General features: G+C 36.5%; 2 protein-coding genes across 2 annotated transcripts in view; both read right to left on the reverse strand.

Annotated features, from left to right (window-relative positions):
- Positions 1 to 2736, reverse strand: part of agmo (alkylglycerol monooxygenase) — a 30089-nt gene extending 27353 nt beyond the window's left edge. Inside the window, exon 1 of the mRNA XM_079387719.1 lies at positions 2534 to 2736. Coding sequence (XP_079243845.1) covers positions 2534 to 2656 — 123 coding nt within the window. The 5' untranslated portion in view covers positions 2657 to 2736. The remainder of the gene's footprint in view (positions 1 to 2533) is intronic.
- Positions 2737 to 5854: 3118 nt separating this feature from the next.
- LOC306851204 (homeobox protein MOX-2-like) lies at positions 5855 to 16105 on the reverse strand. The gene is made up of 3 exons (XM_079387355.1): positions 15283 to 16105; positions 10828 to 11000; positions 5855 to 6795 (listed from the first exon to the last, which is right to left on the reverse strand). Exons 1-3 carry the CDS (start codon positions 15785 to 15787, stop codon positions 6574 to 6576), a joined length of 900 nt encoding a protein of 299 aa, XP_079243481.1. The 5' UTR covers positions 15788 to 16105; the 3' UTR covers positions 5855 to 6573.
- Between the last annotated feature and the right edge of the window lie 1980 nt (positions 16106 to 18085).

An 18085-nucleotide genomic window follows, 5' to 3' on the forward strand; every position in this document is an offset into this window, starting at 1 on the left:
ATGTGGTGCTGGCAGTACTCTGGTCACTCTTTGCAGTGTGAAACCCGAGACTCACTTTCTCACATGCAAACACACACGCACACTGAACTGAGAGAGTGGGGGACACGACAGTATAGAGTAGATCTACAGGTGGAACAGGACATGTGCTTATATGTGTGTGTGTGTGTGTGCGCGTGTGTACAAGTGAACTGAGGCAGGATAGACCACTTGGGAACCCCTATCACACGCAAACCTGGACACATCTGGTTGCCGACTGCAGCGAAGCTCTAGCTGCTAGTGCTATGAAACTTACTTCCCAAACCTACAAACTAAAGTTCATGTATATGAAATTCACCTTAATTAGATATTTAACTTCAGTGAGCTATGCTGTTTGCAACAAGTAAACTATAGGAATATGTGCACTTCAATTTCAAAGTTTTGAGAAACTTATTTTAACCTTTTTTCAGCATGTTTTTTTTTTTAAGAAACAAAAACAAAAACAGCTACGTTACCCTGCGGTAACATATTTCAAGCTTGCAAAAATCATTGAGGGACTCTTAATAGTTGTATATAAAGCTGTGATTGTGGACTCAGATCTCACCAGGAAAAAAAAAGACATTTGTGAAGCAGATGTCAGTGTTTTAGGTTTTTTCTTCAGCTTTCTTGGTCAGATTCTGGATGGTTCATGTAACTTTACACGCAAAAAATGCAAATACAGTCAAACTGTTTTTTTTAAGAAATGTACTGTCAATTCAACTTTCTTTATACAAATTTCGAGTACACACTATTTATTGAGATTGTATTGATTCGACTTCACTGTTATCGTCTAACAGTCTGAATGGCAGTTTTTAATTATACTCCAAATTCAAACTTATGAGAGAAAAAATCTAAAATGTTGAAGCACAAATTCATGTATTGACCAAGACAAGAAAACAGTTTCTATTGTCTCACCCACACACATCAAGAGACAGAAACTTCAAATAAAGTTCTGCAGGAATGGTGAGCGAGGCAATTTAACAAGTGTGTGTTTGTGACAGAATTACAACAATTAGGATTCCTGCTGTGTGGTTAATTGCAATTTCTCTATTCATGTGTTTATGGAGGCCTGTAAAAATGTGAGTGTTTTACCTCAAATAACAAACATGTGTTGATTTGAGTGCAGCCAAACCAAAAAACACACATATGGATCTGTTAAAATGTAAGGAGTGCGCTTCCCGCTGTAGGGCTTAAAAACCTGAACAGGTGGCAGACTTATTTTCCAATTGTTGCAGGCATGGTGCTCACTGTTTTGCATGTTAATGAAAATTAAGAAACCACACAATTAAAGGTACAATATGCAATTAAGGCATCATTGAAACCTGTGGTATTAGATGTGTTGTTAGAAAACATGGGTGGAGTAACCAATACAGTCAAGAAGATCACCATGTCAGAGTATTTGACAGCGTTTTATAGCGCAGTATTAATAATACTGATGAAACCCTGATGAAATTATAATTATGATGTTTTTTACAATAGTATACTGACCGTATAAAACATGCTTAAAGGGATAGTTCACCCAAAAATGAAAATTCTGTCATTAATTACTCACCCTCATGCCGTTCCAAACCCGTAAGACCTTCATTCATCTTCAGAACACAAATGAAGATATTTTGATTAAATCCGAGATCTTTTTGACCCTCTATAGACAGCAACATAACTGAAATGTTCCCAGGTCCAGAAACGTAGCAAGGAGATCAGTAAAATAGTCCATGTGACATCAGTGGTTCAACCGTAATTTTACGAAGCTACAAGAAAACTTTGTGTGCGCAAAGAAAACAAAAATAACAATTTCATTCAACCATTCAACGCATGCGTTGTTTACATTCAGAGGAGAGCAAGCGCATGCGTCGTGATACTCTCTCCACAATGGCGGCGCTCCGCTGCAGACGGGATGAGGAGGAAAAGAATTGTTGAATAAAGTCGTTAGTTTTGTTTTCTTTGCATCCATCTTACGGGTTTGGAATGACATGAAGGTGAGTAATTAATGACAGAATTTTCATTTTTGGGTGAACTATCCCTTTAACAACATGCTTTATACTGCATACACACACACATTATCAATATTTTATCTATATAATTACTTTATAATTACTATATAATTAGTCTTTCGGCAATAAAAATAAATGTAGTCCTATATGGAGACTTGTGTATTCTTAGTCATTAGATAGATAGATAGATAGATAGATAGATAGATAGATAGATAGATAGATAGATAGATAGATAGAAACTTTTCACAGTATAATGTCGTAACACTGCATTTCTATGGCATGCCTGCAAAGTTTCTAAGGTATCCTTGTACTTTTTTTAACACCTATGAGTGCTAAAACTGGAATGGGGACAAAAACAAGACGTAAACACCTCATGTAGGCTCTGCTTGTGTAAGCTTCGCCGAAAACAATCTCTGTTGAGAGTGTGCTGCTCTGCTGCTGTTGTTGTTAAACAGTGTAGCTCTGTGTATAATCTCGTCGTTGTTTTCCTAAATCCTCCATGAACGCGGTAATGCCCTTACACTTACCTGATTGACATATTTCGGCACCTCTTGAACAGTCGCGAATGATGATTCATTAGGAGTCACTAGACTGAACAGCATACGAACCCCTTGAGAAACAGTCACATTGTTTGCTTCCACTTGCGCCATTGCGTTTGTAAATGTGGTAAAAAAAGATGAGACTACAGTACAGATCAGTGGCTCTTCGCACTGCCGGATTTACACCTGCAAGAGTCTGGACCTTTGAACCTCACTGTAAAGCTGCCATTAAGAGAGATATCGTGATCACATGACACACAAGAACTTTTACTTACTAAGATAATACAGCTAATTCGACCTATAGGCCTACTTTTATTTTTATTGCAGAAAGACATAGCAAACTGAGCGACTATATAGATTAATATAATATTTCACAAAATTACTAGGCTAGATTACAACACACAATACAATGTTGACCTTGATTCCTCTTAGTTTTCTTCACACTACCTAGCCCATCTCAAGTATGCTTTAAGTAGCCTACACTAATCAGGTATAGCTACAGTAACTTTTTTTTTTACTCCTTTTATATGGGACTTTATATATATATATAAATGAGTATGAACAATATAACCATGCATAAAAGTTTTCATCAAAATAAGTGAATGAATATATAAATAAATAAATTTGCAAGGGACAATAAACAATACTGTATATAAAGACATTAAAGGACATTCAGTACCTGTAAAATATGAATAGTTTTTTGTGTTTTTTTAAGGTAATATTGATTCAATAATAGCTTTTTAAATGCTAAAAGCATGCTTTTCCCCCCTAAGAATTTACATTAATGGACAGAAAATACTCGATATGTTATCACATTTTTAATTCTTATAGTTTTAAATAATTTTATTATAAATAATTATATTTTTTATAAATATAGAAAGGCAGAGGCCTATCATATGTGAATCCCTTTAAGGCCACAGCAGCTAACTGTAAATGAACACATATTTTGGAAAAGCTTGTAGTGTCTGCTGCTGTTTTTGGCTTGGACTATATTTAAAACAATGTAGCTTTTCCTGTCCAGGAGAAAGAACCTAAGAAGTCAAAGGGCAGTAAAAGGCTTCGATGTGAAACAGAGAGTAGCACGACTTTGTGTGTGACCTCTCTATTCCATTGTGCAGGAAGTTCCAGAAATCTCCTTGGTGATACGAAAACATTCAAACAAAATATATTTTTGTGGTTTCTTCCGTCAAAAGCAGTTGAAGCTACAACTGATTCTTTTGGCAGGACCCTCAGAATCACTGGTCCTGGTGGGCAAACATGTCTTGATTCTCCTGGCTTGCATTACGAATTAGAATGCAGGCTCACTCTGTGGCGACAGCGAGAACGGACCATAACAATATTTCAGACCTGATTTTGTAATAGAATATGATCCGATTGCTCACCCACCTCTCAGAATTAAGGCAGAAGTCCTGACCCTGCCTGGAGGAGAAGCTGAATTTAGCATATTCCCCTGCCCGTTCCTTAATAACTTATTCATGTAAGCTCCTCGCTCACCCTTAGCATATATTCGTCTCATAATCATGGTGATGAGTCGCAGAACCTCACTGGATTTCTCTATAGAAACATTCAGCTTAAGGCATGAAGGTGCTGAGGGTTAGAAAAATGGTCTTGATGGATTAGACTCGCAGCTGAATACACAGCAACGGTTGTGTATCAGTGCAGAAGGTCCAGTCCAATTACGTGCAATTAAGGCCCAAAATTTCAGCTTCTGTAAGGAGGTCCCTATTGCTCAGCATCAGCATAAAAGTAGATGCAAAGTGACTCAAGTCATACAACACAAATTCTAACTGTACTTAATAAATCTTTCAAGATTACTCACTACTAGATGAAGTCGATGCCTTCACATTAAATTAAGATAATCATATTAAGATTATTTGTTTATCATATCTGTTTTAAGAAAAATGTTGGAATAAGTAGAGGGAACGTATAAGATTTCAATAATCAGATACAGGCAGCAGGGTTCAACAATAAAGATGTGCTTTCTGTTTGCTCAGCCAGGCCACAATTTCATATTTCATTATTTTTGAAATAAATATTAATTTACCCTTATAATTTTGAATTTCTAATTTTAAGTATATAACATGTATAATTGTAAATATATACATAAGTGTATATAAATGTATATTTTTTACATTATTTAATATTATAATTAATTATTTTTTAAAATATTTATTCATTTTTCAATGGAAGCATTTATTCATTTATTTAATGTCCTCCTATTAAATTTAGATAAGACAGAGATATTACTTATTGGACCAAAAAACAGTACACAGAATCTCTTGGATTACAATTTGCAACTAGACGGATGTACTGTTACGTCCTCTAAAGTCAAAAATGTTATATTAGACAGCAACTTGTCCTTCGATAATCATATTTCCCATGTTACAAAAACTGCATTCTTTCAGCTTCAAAACATGCTACCTGTTTCTGATGCAGAAAAGCTTGTTCATGCATTCATGACCTCTAGACTGGACTATTGTAATGCACTGCTAGCTGGTTGTCCTGCATCTTCAGTAAACAAGAAGAGATGATGCCAACCCCTCAGAGGACCTCAGAGGATGCCAACCCTCAGACAACATGCAGAATTATCAAATTTTGCCATAAGTTAAATATATTAAGTTTCTACAATATATAAATATATTGTGGAAACTTAATTTCCTGTAAAGCTGCTTTGCATCAATTTGTATCGTAAAAAGCGCTATACAAATAAGCTTGAATTGAATTGAAGCCTGTTATAAAAAAGAAAATAAAAAGGTAATTGTGACTTTTGATCTCACAATTTAGACTTTTTTTCTCAAAATTGCAAGATGTAAACTTTATACCTTTATATAAGTTTATATCTTGCAATTGTTTTTTTTTGTTTCTGCCATGAAATAAAAGATGAAAAAGGTAATTGTAACTGTTTATCTCACAATTTTGACTTTTTTCTACTAGTTTTCTACTCAGAATTGTGCATTTGTATCTCGCAATTCTGAATTTCTTTTCCCAGAACTGCAAGAAAAAGTCAGAATTGTGAGATATACTTATATTTAACTTTTTTATATTTTTAGCCCATAGTGTAGTTTTATTTATTTTTTTATCCCAAAATGTCCTATAAAACCAAATAAAATCCCACATAAATTGGCTTTTTTTCAACCCATTCTTACTGATGCTACTAAATAAATCACAAAATTTACAACCAAAATTTTAATGGGTGGCAATTCCATCAACTGGCCTGAAACTGTAATTAAAAGCCTCAAATCCTTCAAGCAGTGGCATTCAAAGAAAGATTCATTCTTGATAAAAAATTAAAAATCATACCAAGCAACATACGAAAAGTTTATTGTTGAAGCATGTGGTATTGTGTGCACATGATACAGCTGTCAGATTTTTGAAAAATAGGAATACTTATATTTACATGACATTATCTGAAATGTTTTTGATGGCACGCTTGATCATTATTCCGATGACATCAACATTGTACAAAAACATACAGTAGAAATCAATTAAGGCACAGAAATTGACAGTGCAAACTGAAATTGTCAATGCAAGATCAGAATGGAATGTTGTTGGGCCAGATTGGACTGCTAGATTCTGTCTTTCAAGTAAAAAGCAGTAGGGTACTTTAAAGGTGCTGTAAGTGATTATTTTTATGGAATAGCATGCAGAAAATATCCATGCGACCTGACAGAAGTCCCTAGGTTCTGTAAACAGCAAACACAAATCTGGGATGCTATTTGGCTCTGCTGACAGGCAGGATTCGAAAATGACTTACAGCACGTTTCAAACGTGTAAACAAATTGCGTCAAACAAGCAAGGCACCCTTTTTTGTAAAAATTGATGGCAGGGTATCACAAATATTCTGTATCATCCAAATGCACAACAATACACCAGTCCTGTGTACACTACTCTGAGGTGTCACAGGAACTGTCCTGATAGGCGTCATGTTACGGTGTCTCCTCACTGGCACATATGGTCTTTGTGTACTTTCAGTCCGTACATAACATGACCCCAGATAAGCATCGAAAGGCGAATGGGATCTGTTTGTATCATAAGTGAGCGTGCTCAGAGCTCTGGTCACTGTCGTGGCTGTCCTCATTGTTGATAAGCGAGTCCGGTGTATGGTGGAGTCCAGGAATTCCCGAAAACTCGGAGGGAAGCAGTGTTCCCTTCTTTACATTCACAAGCTCTTTTTCTCTCGCTACCGCCCCTTGTTGGCCTCCTTTAACTCGCTTCCACTTCATCCGTCTGTTCTGAAACCACACTTTGACCTAGAAGGAAAGAAAGACACATGAGTTACTAATAATTGGCATCTATAGCAGTGGTTCCCAACCTTTTTTTCATGAGCCCCCCCTATGTACACATATGGTTATCTGAGCGCACCCCCCCCCCCCCATATTATATTTCTACACGCCCATATATATATATATATATATATATGCAATAATAATATTATTCATTTTTTTGTCTCTTAGAAATTTGACAGAGTTGACAGTAGTAGTTTGAGTTAGGATGCAGATGTAAATGTATGTTCATTATCAAAATCAGTAACATCTGTAAAAATTGCAACAACCTCCTTTTTTATATATGGTGAAATTTTTTCTCTGAGTGTTTTTAGTTTTTTTTAAATTAACCATTGTTCTTCCATAGTAGCATACATTTACATCATGATAACCAGTTTGTGCTAGCTATAGGCTAGCACAAACGCTAGCCTATAGCTTAATCACAAATATAGTGTAATTACATTCCATTACTCCTTTAATACACATCTACATTAATATAATAAATTTGATATAAATACCCCACATTTCTGCCACAATTGAATAAATTTGTCTTAATGTCACTACAGTAGATCCATAGTAAACGATGGCGATTTGTAGATTGAAAAGCCTTCTGACTGTATTGTTACACACAGTGTTTTTCTGCTGTTTGTCAGCGCTGTTTTATCTGGATTTAAACTAGTTTATATCAGTTGACTGATATCGACTGATACTAGTTTATACCAGTCATTTGTGTTCTTCGCTGAATTCAAGCGCTTTACACTGGATCTCACAGCGCTGTTCAGTGGTTGCGTGATTGGTGAGTAAACACATCTGCTGTTGGAAACGAGCGGATATGGTCCGTGTGGCGCGGTTCAAATGAGTAGTGCTGCTTTATTCCGCTTTTCCCGCATAAACATTACATTGAATGTTTATCGACCTTGTTTTATCGAGGAAAATTATATCACTATAATTATAGTTATCGTTTTATCGCCCAGCCCTACCTCAAAGTATATCTGTTCCCGCGGATGGGTTGGGAACCAGGTTGGGAACCATGATCTATAGTATGGTTCCATGAAGAAACATCCTTGGAACCTTTCCATTCCACAAATGGTTCTGGGAAATGTTTATTAAAAAGTTCTTCACATTAAGACATTAAGAAAAACATGGTTATTTTAAAAACTGTTCCATGGAAGGTTCTTTGAGAACACAAATTGGTGCTTAAATGGGGGAAAAAAAACTTTTGGAACCTTTATTTTTTTAAGAGTGTAATTTGTCTTCAGCTATTTAGTTTGTATGTTTGCTCGTTGGTGCAGATGGTCTGTTTACTGTTTTTTTGGCAGTGCGATTGGAGAGATGGATCAGGCCATGACTCGCCAAACTCCAGTAAGCTAATATCCCTCGATCAGGTGCAAAAGTGCCATGCGATCAGTTGACTGCCTTGCTATTCTAAGGCATGATCCACAAAGACTGGAATTGTGTTTCTCTGAAGAAGTTAGAAATATAACATGGCTTTCAATGCACGTATTTGGCAGCTATTTCCAGATCAGCAATAATTGGAGCCCATCTGTTTTGTGGCATCAGACGTTTCCGTCCTTTCCTTGCGAGTTCAGTCAGAGCCAGTATTTATGTGTCCCAGAATGATGATTTAGCTATTTCTTAAATAGTCACTGCAGTGCAAGTAAGGCTCGCTGGGGGACCAGGCCACCATACAGTAAAATTTATTTCTGGAGGGGTGTAATGTTGTAGATAGTCACATGAAATGGACCGGAATTCTTCATACGTAATCAGACATGAAGAATACCAGGCTAAAATCAGCAAAATGATGTCATTTGAAGTATTTTTCCCAAATGGCTATCAGTGGCTTTCAATGGCCACTATACACTAAAATTTATTTCTGGAGGGGTATGATGTTATAGGTAGTCACATGGAATGGACCAGAATTCTTCATACGCAATCAGACTTGAGGATTACCAGGCCCAAATCAATGTAAACTGAACATTTTTAACCAAATGGGTATCAAATGTGATGGTTAAGTTCAAAGGCAAATTTTACTTTCAAATTACGTACACAATGATTTGTTCAGCTAATGTTTCAAGACATGTTTCAAGTCTACTAGAACACTATTCAACTGGCCACCCAAGTTCATTACTGGCAGCACTGTAAGACTGCCACCCTTAAAATATATCTGCAACGTTTGCAATTCTTCTCTCAGCCTGAAAACATTGAGTATGTTACTGCTTACAGGTTAGTGCATGCATGTCATTAGACAAAAAAAGTATAAAAACTAGACATGCATTTTCTAAAAAAAAAAAAAAAAAAAATACCAATCACTTGCATGGCAGCATTGGAAAAAAATAAAAGTTGAAGACTGGTTCAGTGTAAATGAAATAAGAGACACTCTGCAGTTGTCAAAACTCAGCACACATCTTGACTTCTCTTGGTTGCAGAATCAAAACGACACAACACTGTCTTTGCAGTGGCAAGACGTCCATATGGTTAAACCAATGCAAGAAAGAAAAAAAAATAGTCAAGCATGCAAAAAAGCTAATCAGAATGATGATGAAATCGTTTTAGGTCAGGTTTTGAATGCTAAAAATTCATAATCTCCACAGGAAGCTAGCACACTTGAATTTTTAATTTCTCAAAAATTAATGTAAATGTATGAATTAAATGAACAAACAAATAAAGGTCGAACGCAGTTTGTGTATTAAGCAGTTCATACTGAATTAATTGGAGTTTAATTCTTAAGGATCAGTATAAGTCTATGGGAATATTTCACACTTTAATTTAAAATGTTTTTTTTTAAAGTTACAAATAAATAAAAAATAATAGATATAAACCATACAAATAAATACCGTTCAGAGTGAATTAACCTAGAACTTTTATTCTAATCGTTGAGGAATATTAGATTTTGAAAGCTGAACAGTCTATCAATGTCAATGGGAATCTTTCACAGTGATTTTACATTTCTTCAAAATGTAAAAAAAATACAAATAAAGATAAAAATTTATTATTAATTATAAATAAAAAATACGTTTGAATTCTTATGTTAATAGTTATGTAGTTCAGACTGAATTAACTGAAGGAGTTTAATTATAAACCCCTAAAACATTGCAGGGGTCTTGCAGGGGCTATAATAAATTTAATGAAATATAGTTGTTTTAATTAGGCTCTGCAATATTATTATTATGATTAGTAACCATTTAACATATGTAAAATGGTGGTAGTCCTACGGTCATAGTAGTACTCCTGCCACAAATGTGCAGAACTCCAGCAAGTTCACACAGGGATCACATTGCAGGAGACGGATTTGCTTACTTGTCGTGTGGCAAGGTTTTTAATTCTAAGCCTTGGGAATGTATCCCCAGACAATGTGACATAATTTAAGGCTACAGATGTCACTTCCTTGTGGGATCCTTGGCAAACTGCAAAATCTGATGAAACCAGAAGGTCTAGAAACACATTTGTAATCTAAAACACTGTGATGTTTTGGACATATTATAAATGAAAGAAACTGCATGGCTCATTGAACAGTTAAAAAAATGTGTTTTAAAAAAAACACACAAAAAAATTATGAATGGTGTTTCGAATATGCCAATGATGCCATTCCAAAAACAGCAAGCATTATGTCATCTCTTTATGTCTGTAGAAGTCAATAAACTTCAATGGTATAATAAGATTACATAGTTGTTTGGTTAAAACATCAAATAGTTAAAACAACCCATATTTCTTTGGCTCCAAATAAAGCGTCATGTGCTATTTATTTCACATGTGGCTGTAGGAAGCACCTTCCCACGCAGAGACCAATTTGTAAGATGGAGCGGCAAGGCGGAAGTGCCTTAGCAGACTGAACTTCCTTCGCCTCTCCCGTTACTTGACTACAGCCAAAAACAGATCTTGCAGAAACATCTGGAATACAATAGTCCCACTCCATAGCCACAGCTGGATAGAAAAGCAACGAACCCAAAAAAAAAAAAAACAGCGGTAGCTTCTGACAGAATGATTGATAAACAGGTACGAGGTCGTGGTCAGTCATCTCACCTGCCTTTCTGTGAGATCCAGGTTTACGGCGATTTCGTACCGCCTCAGTCTGGTCAAATAGTTGTGATGGGCGAATTCTGCCTCCAGTTCTCGAATCTGCTCTTTGGTGAATGCTGTCCGCTCCTTCCTTGGCTTGCTGCTCACATCCGATTTGTAATTCCCATCTTGGGACTCTTAAAAGAAAAAGCAAGAATGGAAGAGACAATTTCCAACAGTCAGAAGTGGTCACAAAAACTTCTGAAAAGCAGCATCAACAAAACAGCCTTTGAAACCCAGTCAGCGCAATCGTTCCAATTAAATACAATCACTGCAGGGTTTAAATCCCAGAAATGTCATAAAGGAAAGCAGAGGAATACTGCCAGTCATCTTTTACGATGCTGCCATTGTTCATGCCAGCTATTTATAAAAGTCAACCCCAGCTGTGAGTTTTCATAAACCGCTCTATAGATTCTCACAATGAGTTGGAGCTCACCAGAACTCTTTCCAAAGACTTCTTTCGCCTTACCGTTAATGGAATCCGCTACCCTTGTGGTTTTAATATGGAACAAAACAGTACTGGAGGATGTGTAAAAATATATTTCCTTAGTTTATTTACCTCAAAATTTTACGAGCGTCTTCCACTCAAGCTGCCAACTCACAACAATTTTCAGTGAAGTGTTTCTTATTCCTTCCCGTGCTCTTGCGCTGTCAATTACGGCGAATTGCTTTCCTTACTTTCATATGTTTTTTGGAGTGACAGAACATGAATGCATAAAAGAGCATGTATATACAATTACATGCGGTTATTGCTAGAGCTCAATTACGTCAAGTCTAATCTCGAATGGGAAACATTAAAGGTCAGTGAGGAAATGTCAGATTAGACCTGCAATCCATCCAACCAAAGACACATGCGCTTCTGTTGTTTTGACACTGGAGGAAGGAAATTTTATTATTTTTTGAGAGACGTGTGCCTTCATCTTGCTGTGACTCACTTTCAAAGGGCACATCAGGCTTTTGGGTTCATTTATCTTAGGGTGTGGAGTGAGTGCTAATCCATCTAGCAATCCAAAACCCAGCTGTAAATAGAGTCAGCTTTAATGAGACCTCATCCGCAAGTTGCTTTGCCATTTCAACAGAAGTCAGCATGACATTTCAAATACATCATCTTCTTTTTTTTTTTACGTTTTTCCAATGATAAAATACTTTGTAATATCCAATTCTAAAAGGAAAGTTCACCCAAAAATGACTATTCTGTTAAATTTACTCATGATGTTCCAAAACTGTATGAATTTCTTTAGACAAAAAAGAAGGTTTTTTTCTATTGGACCCCACTGACTATCACTGTACAGACAAAACAGTTAAAACATTCTTCAAAATATCTTCTTTTGTGTTATACACAGACAACAGAAACTAAATTAACAGATTTTTATTTTTTGGGTGATCTATCCCTTTTAAACTGTTATCGCACAGATTTTCCCCAACAACCCCTCTTGACTGCTATTGGTCAGCCAAAGAGACAGCCCCACCCATAAACACCGCTATTGGTTGAGTCACTGTTGCTGTGTCAGGCTGGTCGGACAATGTTTTGAAAACAATTAGAAAGAGCTTCAAGTTTTCTCTGCATAAACTGAGATAGGGAGAAGAATTTTAAACTATTTCAGTTTTAATATACCCATCACCTTGAAGATCTCACTATAGGTGGATGTTCAAATGAAGTGTCAAATCGCTGCTGTCAGCTACATCATGGGGGCTATAAACACATGCCAGATGTGTTATTTAACAGTATAATTGACAAGTTGGGATTTGCAGAGGCTGACAAGGACGGAGAGTTTGTGCAATGATGATATTATAGATAGTTTAACATAGAAGTTGCACTCTAGGGTGACACTCCTTTGAACAAATAATCATCACGCGATTTCTAGAGACAAAATGGCAACTGTGATGGCCATGATTGTACCCAGATTTAGTTCAGATTTCTGTGAATTTGAGTCACAGAAAAGAGTTCGGCTGAATGTGGGTCTGATTAAAACGAGCGCAGGAAGGCACGTTTATTGCGGTCTAAACGCAGCCATTGTGGAGTGAGAAAAACCAACACGAGCAGCGTTTCATGAACAGGGCTGCTCGGAGTTAAAGCAGCTTTTCCTGGCTTCCCAACATGGTGGTTACACCACAGCAATTAGGCCTGCACCTTAACTTTTATCTCTTCTTTAAAAAAAGCAAAGTACTGGGAAAAAAGGAGCAGGATAGCCTGAGCTTTCAAAGATGATTTAAAAACTACAGCTACAATGAAAATATAGACATCTACTTTAATATTCTAGTTACACACACTGAAGCTGAGCTTTATTGGTGGAAAAAAAAAGAAACCAAAAGTAATATCACACAAACCCACATGACAAAATACACGCTAGGCTGCTGTCTTCTATCCAAACCAGGCATGTGCTGTTTTATTAGAACAGCTACATATGCTTTGAATAAATCAAACAATATATCTTAAGATGTCGGCATTTTGATTATTAAATTATCCCTTGTTGCATTGACTGATGCTCATTATAAAATCATTCTATAAAGCAGAGATTAAAATTTTTGCTATAGTTACTCTGAAATTAAGGCAACCATCAAGTTGTGACAGTTTACGCTAATAGAAAGAAGATTAAAACATTTTAATAACTTAATTTGTCAATTTAAATACATTTTAAAAACTATACTGATCAAAACACAACACTGTTCAATCCCACAAAACACATCTACGAGAATTACATTTGCTGAAATTCAATACATTTTTGGGCCAAAACAACCTTTAAAACAATATTAATTTGCTATAACATGGTTATTACTCTATTTATTCGTAAATCTCACTTGCGCTGTCAACACTGTAATGTGTTTGATAAAGTAGTTGTATAATTCAAAAGTGTCACATGCTGAAAATTGAGACAGAATTTGACAGCTGAAGAATATGCATAAACAATAAGAAGAACATTAATCCATATACATATATATGTATGTATATAAATGTGTATAAACTACTGTGGAGTCATCTACTTTTGTTAAACCTTTCCAGCAGTGGAACAAGTGTATTTATATTATGTTAATTTCGGGTTGGCGCAAATGAGAATAAATCACCATCTGCAGGGCTGTACCTCTTGTGTGGACCTGAACTTTGTTTTAAAGGGCAGAAAGTAGTTAAAATTGCCTTTGAAGTAACAAGATCGTAAAAATACATTTTATGATCCATTTTATGCTGTGTTAAATTGATTTTTTAACAGTAGTGGCAACTATTCCAGACAAACCAAACTGGAGATGCCCATCAGATTAAACCAGCTTCTTTTGCAGTGAACCGAAAACTCTTCAGTTTACTTCATATCTCCCGGTCCGTTTCACTCATCAGCAAAACTAAAAATAAAGTAACAGTATATTCCCATTCCGATTCCAATGTACAAACCAATTATATTCAAAGAGAAAGCTGCTCACAGCACTCCTGTCTTCTAACATTCGGCTTTTCGTGTTAAATGCCAACGTCCCTGTTCTCTCTCTCAGGTCATGGCATTAGTTACTTTACCACAAGCATTATTTTCTGCTTGCCAGAACAGTGAGAAGATGAAACAAATGAGACTAAACGTGAATTATGCGTGCAGTTAAATGCCCACACAAGAGTTACAATCTGTCCTCTGCTAGCCAAAATAATTGCTTCTGTGCGTGTCAGCCAACACCTACACAACTCTCACGCGAAAAAACACGGCTCCACGTTTCCAAACACTGTATTGGAGATTCTTTTCCGAAAACACTAGCACTGCACTCAGTCTGATTGTGAAGGCTTTTAAAATGCACGATGACTAATTCAATTCTGTTTTCAGTGACAATAAAACAAACTTTTAAGAGAAACCTTTTGTGTTTAATGGGGACTAAAAACAACTCAAAAGAAGTGACATTCCAGAAAACATTACAAAGAATTTATCACAAACCATAATGTCATATGCTCTTGTCATATGCAAAAGAGAAAACATCAATTTTCCAAAAAAAAGTAAATTTTATTTATAATCTTTCTATAATTTATATATAATTTATTATATATATATATAAATAATGCATTTATAAGTATTTAAAATGTAATTTCAATATATATAATATTTGGAAAATAAAATGTACATTATAGATAATATTTGGCGAATAGATAGATAGATAGACAGATAGATAGATAGATAGATAGATATGTATTTTACAAATATTTATATATATATATATAAACACACACACCTACAACATATACATAATTCAATTTGACAAATGTAATTTCAAACAATACGAGACTCCATCATAATACTAACAATATTGCCAAAAGAAAAATCGAATTCGGAAGATTTGATAAAAAAATTTACATAAAACTCAAGACTTTTTATGAGAAATTACTTGTTCAGATCAGATCCTTTGCTTTTAATCTAGGGATAAATTAGTTTAAAATAAAATGAGCTTGTTTCTTACCAGAGCTGTCACTTCTTCGTTTGCTATTCCTTTTCTCCGCCTCGGCTGGAGACATCGTATGACGTCCGAAATCCCCTCTGGGAACACAAGAGGCACCCGAGGGCACCCCTCCGCCGAGACTCGGTGTGCTTTCGCAGAGGCTGGGGCCCCCGCGGCCCATATCTGAAGATCCTGAATCAGGGGCCGATATGCCCAGTCCTAGACGGGTGCTGGCTGGCGAGGTGCTGACCGTCTGCGGTATGTGCCATCCGGTCTGCTGCGGTTGGGGTACATGATGATGATGCTGCTGGGACATGGGTGGCCCTCGCTGGTGCCCGTGTCCCCCAAATAGTCCCCCATCCTCACCTGGGTAGCCGCTCACGATGCAGGTAGAAGAAGGAGAAGAGGTGGAGAGGTCAGGGTATGAGGAGAGGTGCTCGGAGCGTCCGTGAAGGGCGAAGGCGGGGTGCAGGGCCTGCGAAGGGGCGTGAGGGCTGCGCAAACAGCCGAACAGCGTGTGATCCATCGCATGCACCAAACCAGCCACTAGTGGAACAAAAACCACAAGAAAACTTCCAAAACGGCAGAAACACAAAACACTCCGTTGCTTCTCACTTCAAACAGCGTCTCCTTGAAAAAAAAGACGAAAATGAAGGAAAAGGAAAAAGTGTGTCTGTACACGTGTGTGTGTGTGTGTGTGATAATCCCATGCACGTTGCGATCGAGAGTTGCCAGGCAGCGCCGCTGATGATGATGAGATCTGGATCTCAGTTGACAGTCTAGCGCAGACTGCGGCCCAGCTGAGAGGGAAAGGTGCTTCCTAACAGTGGCCGGGCTTTTGGGCAATGGGCTGGGACTGAAGGAGGGGTGGGAGATGTTATAAATAGGGCCGTAACATGAGAGGGAGGTTGGGTCACAGAACCCCGCCACAACTGTCCACTGAAGCGAGCCAGTCCAGCCCTGCAGCTCCATACATCTAAAACATGACAGAAAATAACAGGCAGATTTTCAGTTCAGCCTTATTTTTGTGATTTGTGTTCAAAAATATTACTTTTTCTTTTGGTCCCAAAAGACAAAAGGCAGATTGGTTGAGAAGGTCGGAGTAACTGAGAGGGGTTAAAAGTGTTAATGGGTTGTTGATCTTCAGCACTTTCTCCTCTGTTATGAGGATGATTTAGAGGACAGGAGATCAGTGCTTGAAGCCACTAAGCTGTAGATCTTCTTCTATTGGAAGTTTGACTGTACAAAATAGTGCGGTCATGCTTTTTGTGCAGTCCATCGACAAAGCACCCACAACAATCAACAAAGTACTAATGCATTTTTTTTACGGTTACTACTCTTTTTTTTATAATACTAAAGTAGAAAATGTTCTAATGAATTAATTTATGAATAATTATAATTAAGTAGGATTATGTTAATTAACGTACTGTTCAAAAATCTGGGGTCGGTAACATTTTTTAATGTTTTTTTTAATGTTGTCTTATGTTCACCAAAATCTGCATTTATTTGATCAAAAATACAGTAAAACAACCATGTGAAATATTGTAAGAAATTAAAATAATACATTTTAAACTGTGATGACAAAGTTGTGCTCCTTTATATTTCTGTGGAAAAAGAAGATTTTTCTTTGAGGAATAGAAAATTCAAAAACGGCATTCATTTGGAAAAAGAAATATAACCTTTTATCAATTAAATGCAACCTTGCTGAATAAAAACATTTTATTCAGCACTATTTAAAAAAAACTCAAACTTTAGAATAGTAGTGTACACTGTAAAACATTATTTTACGAAATTGTAAATAAAACAGATTATTGTAGCATATTTTACCAGAAAATACTTTTTTCTTCTTCAGTTTCATGTTACTTGCCATTTTGTTTGTGAAATTTACTAGCAATTTCTGAGTGACAAGTGTCTACACACACACACACACTATTATGAAAAAACATTATTTAAATTATACATTTATACACACACACACACACACACACACACACATATATATATATATATATATATATATATATATAAATTTTTTTTTTTTTTTTTTTTTTTTTTTTTTTTTGAGGTCAAAAACAGCAGCTACATTCATAATAATATTAATTTGCTAAACTAGTTTAAAATGTATATATGTAAAAAATGTATAATGGTTTGCGTGCATATGTAGGCATATGTAGACGTGTTTGCACATACAGTACATGTACAGTATATAATCCAAAAATATATACCATATAAATTCACCAACTTCTCACTAAAATGAAACAAAAGATTCTTTATGGAATATCCATTAGCTATAATTTGCGGTCATGGTTGTGTATCACAACTTTAATCAGAGTAACAGTTGCTCATCGCGGCCCGCGCTGCTCCAGCAGAACTAACAGCATCGCCATTCAAGACGTCCCAAAGGTTTCACACATAGAGACAGATGCGGTGCAACGGCACACAGAGCAGGGCCTTTCTCTGCTCACGGGTAAAAGAAGGAGAGGAAATCAGATGCCTTGTTGGGGGAAATAGCTTTAGCAGATGGGGAAAAGAGTGTGGAGTCAGGGCCTTATTTAGAGAGCGCGGAGAAGACGAGAGACGGTCATTCTCATCTCTCAAAGCACCATGTCACACCGCCGACGTCTCTGGTGAGTAACACAAACTCTCTGTTTATCCTGCTTATTAGCCAGATTATCAGCATGGATCTGGATGCTGTTCACACAAGGTTTGTTTTCATAGGCGGTTTCTCTCTTTCGCTATCCGTCATGCCTTCTTGCTCACAGCGGTGCCCCGTGGCATGATTTACTGTGGCCTGATCACATCTCACACATTTGAGGTGACACAT

Source organism: Barbus barbus (genome assembly GCF_936440315.1).
Source record: "Barbus barbus genome assembly, chromosome: 31".
In the NCBI taxonomy this organism is placed as follows: Eukaryota; Metazoa; Chordata; class Actinopteri; order Cypriniformes; family Cyprinidae; genus Barbus; species Barbus barbus.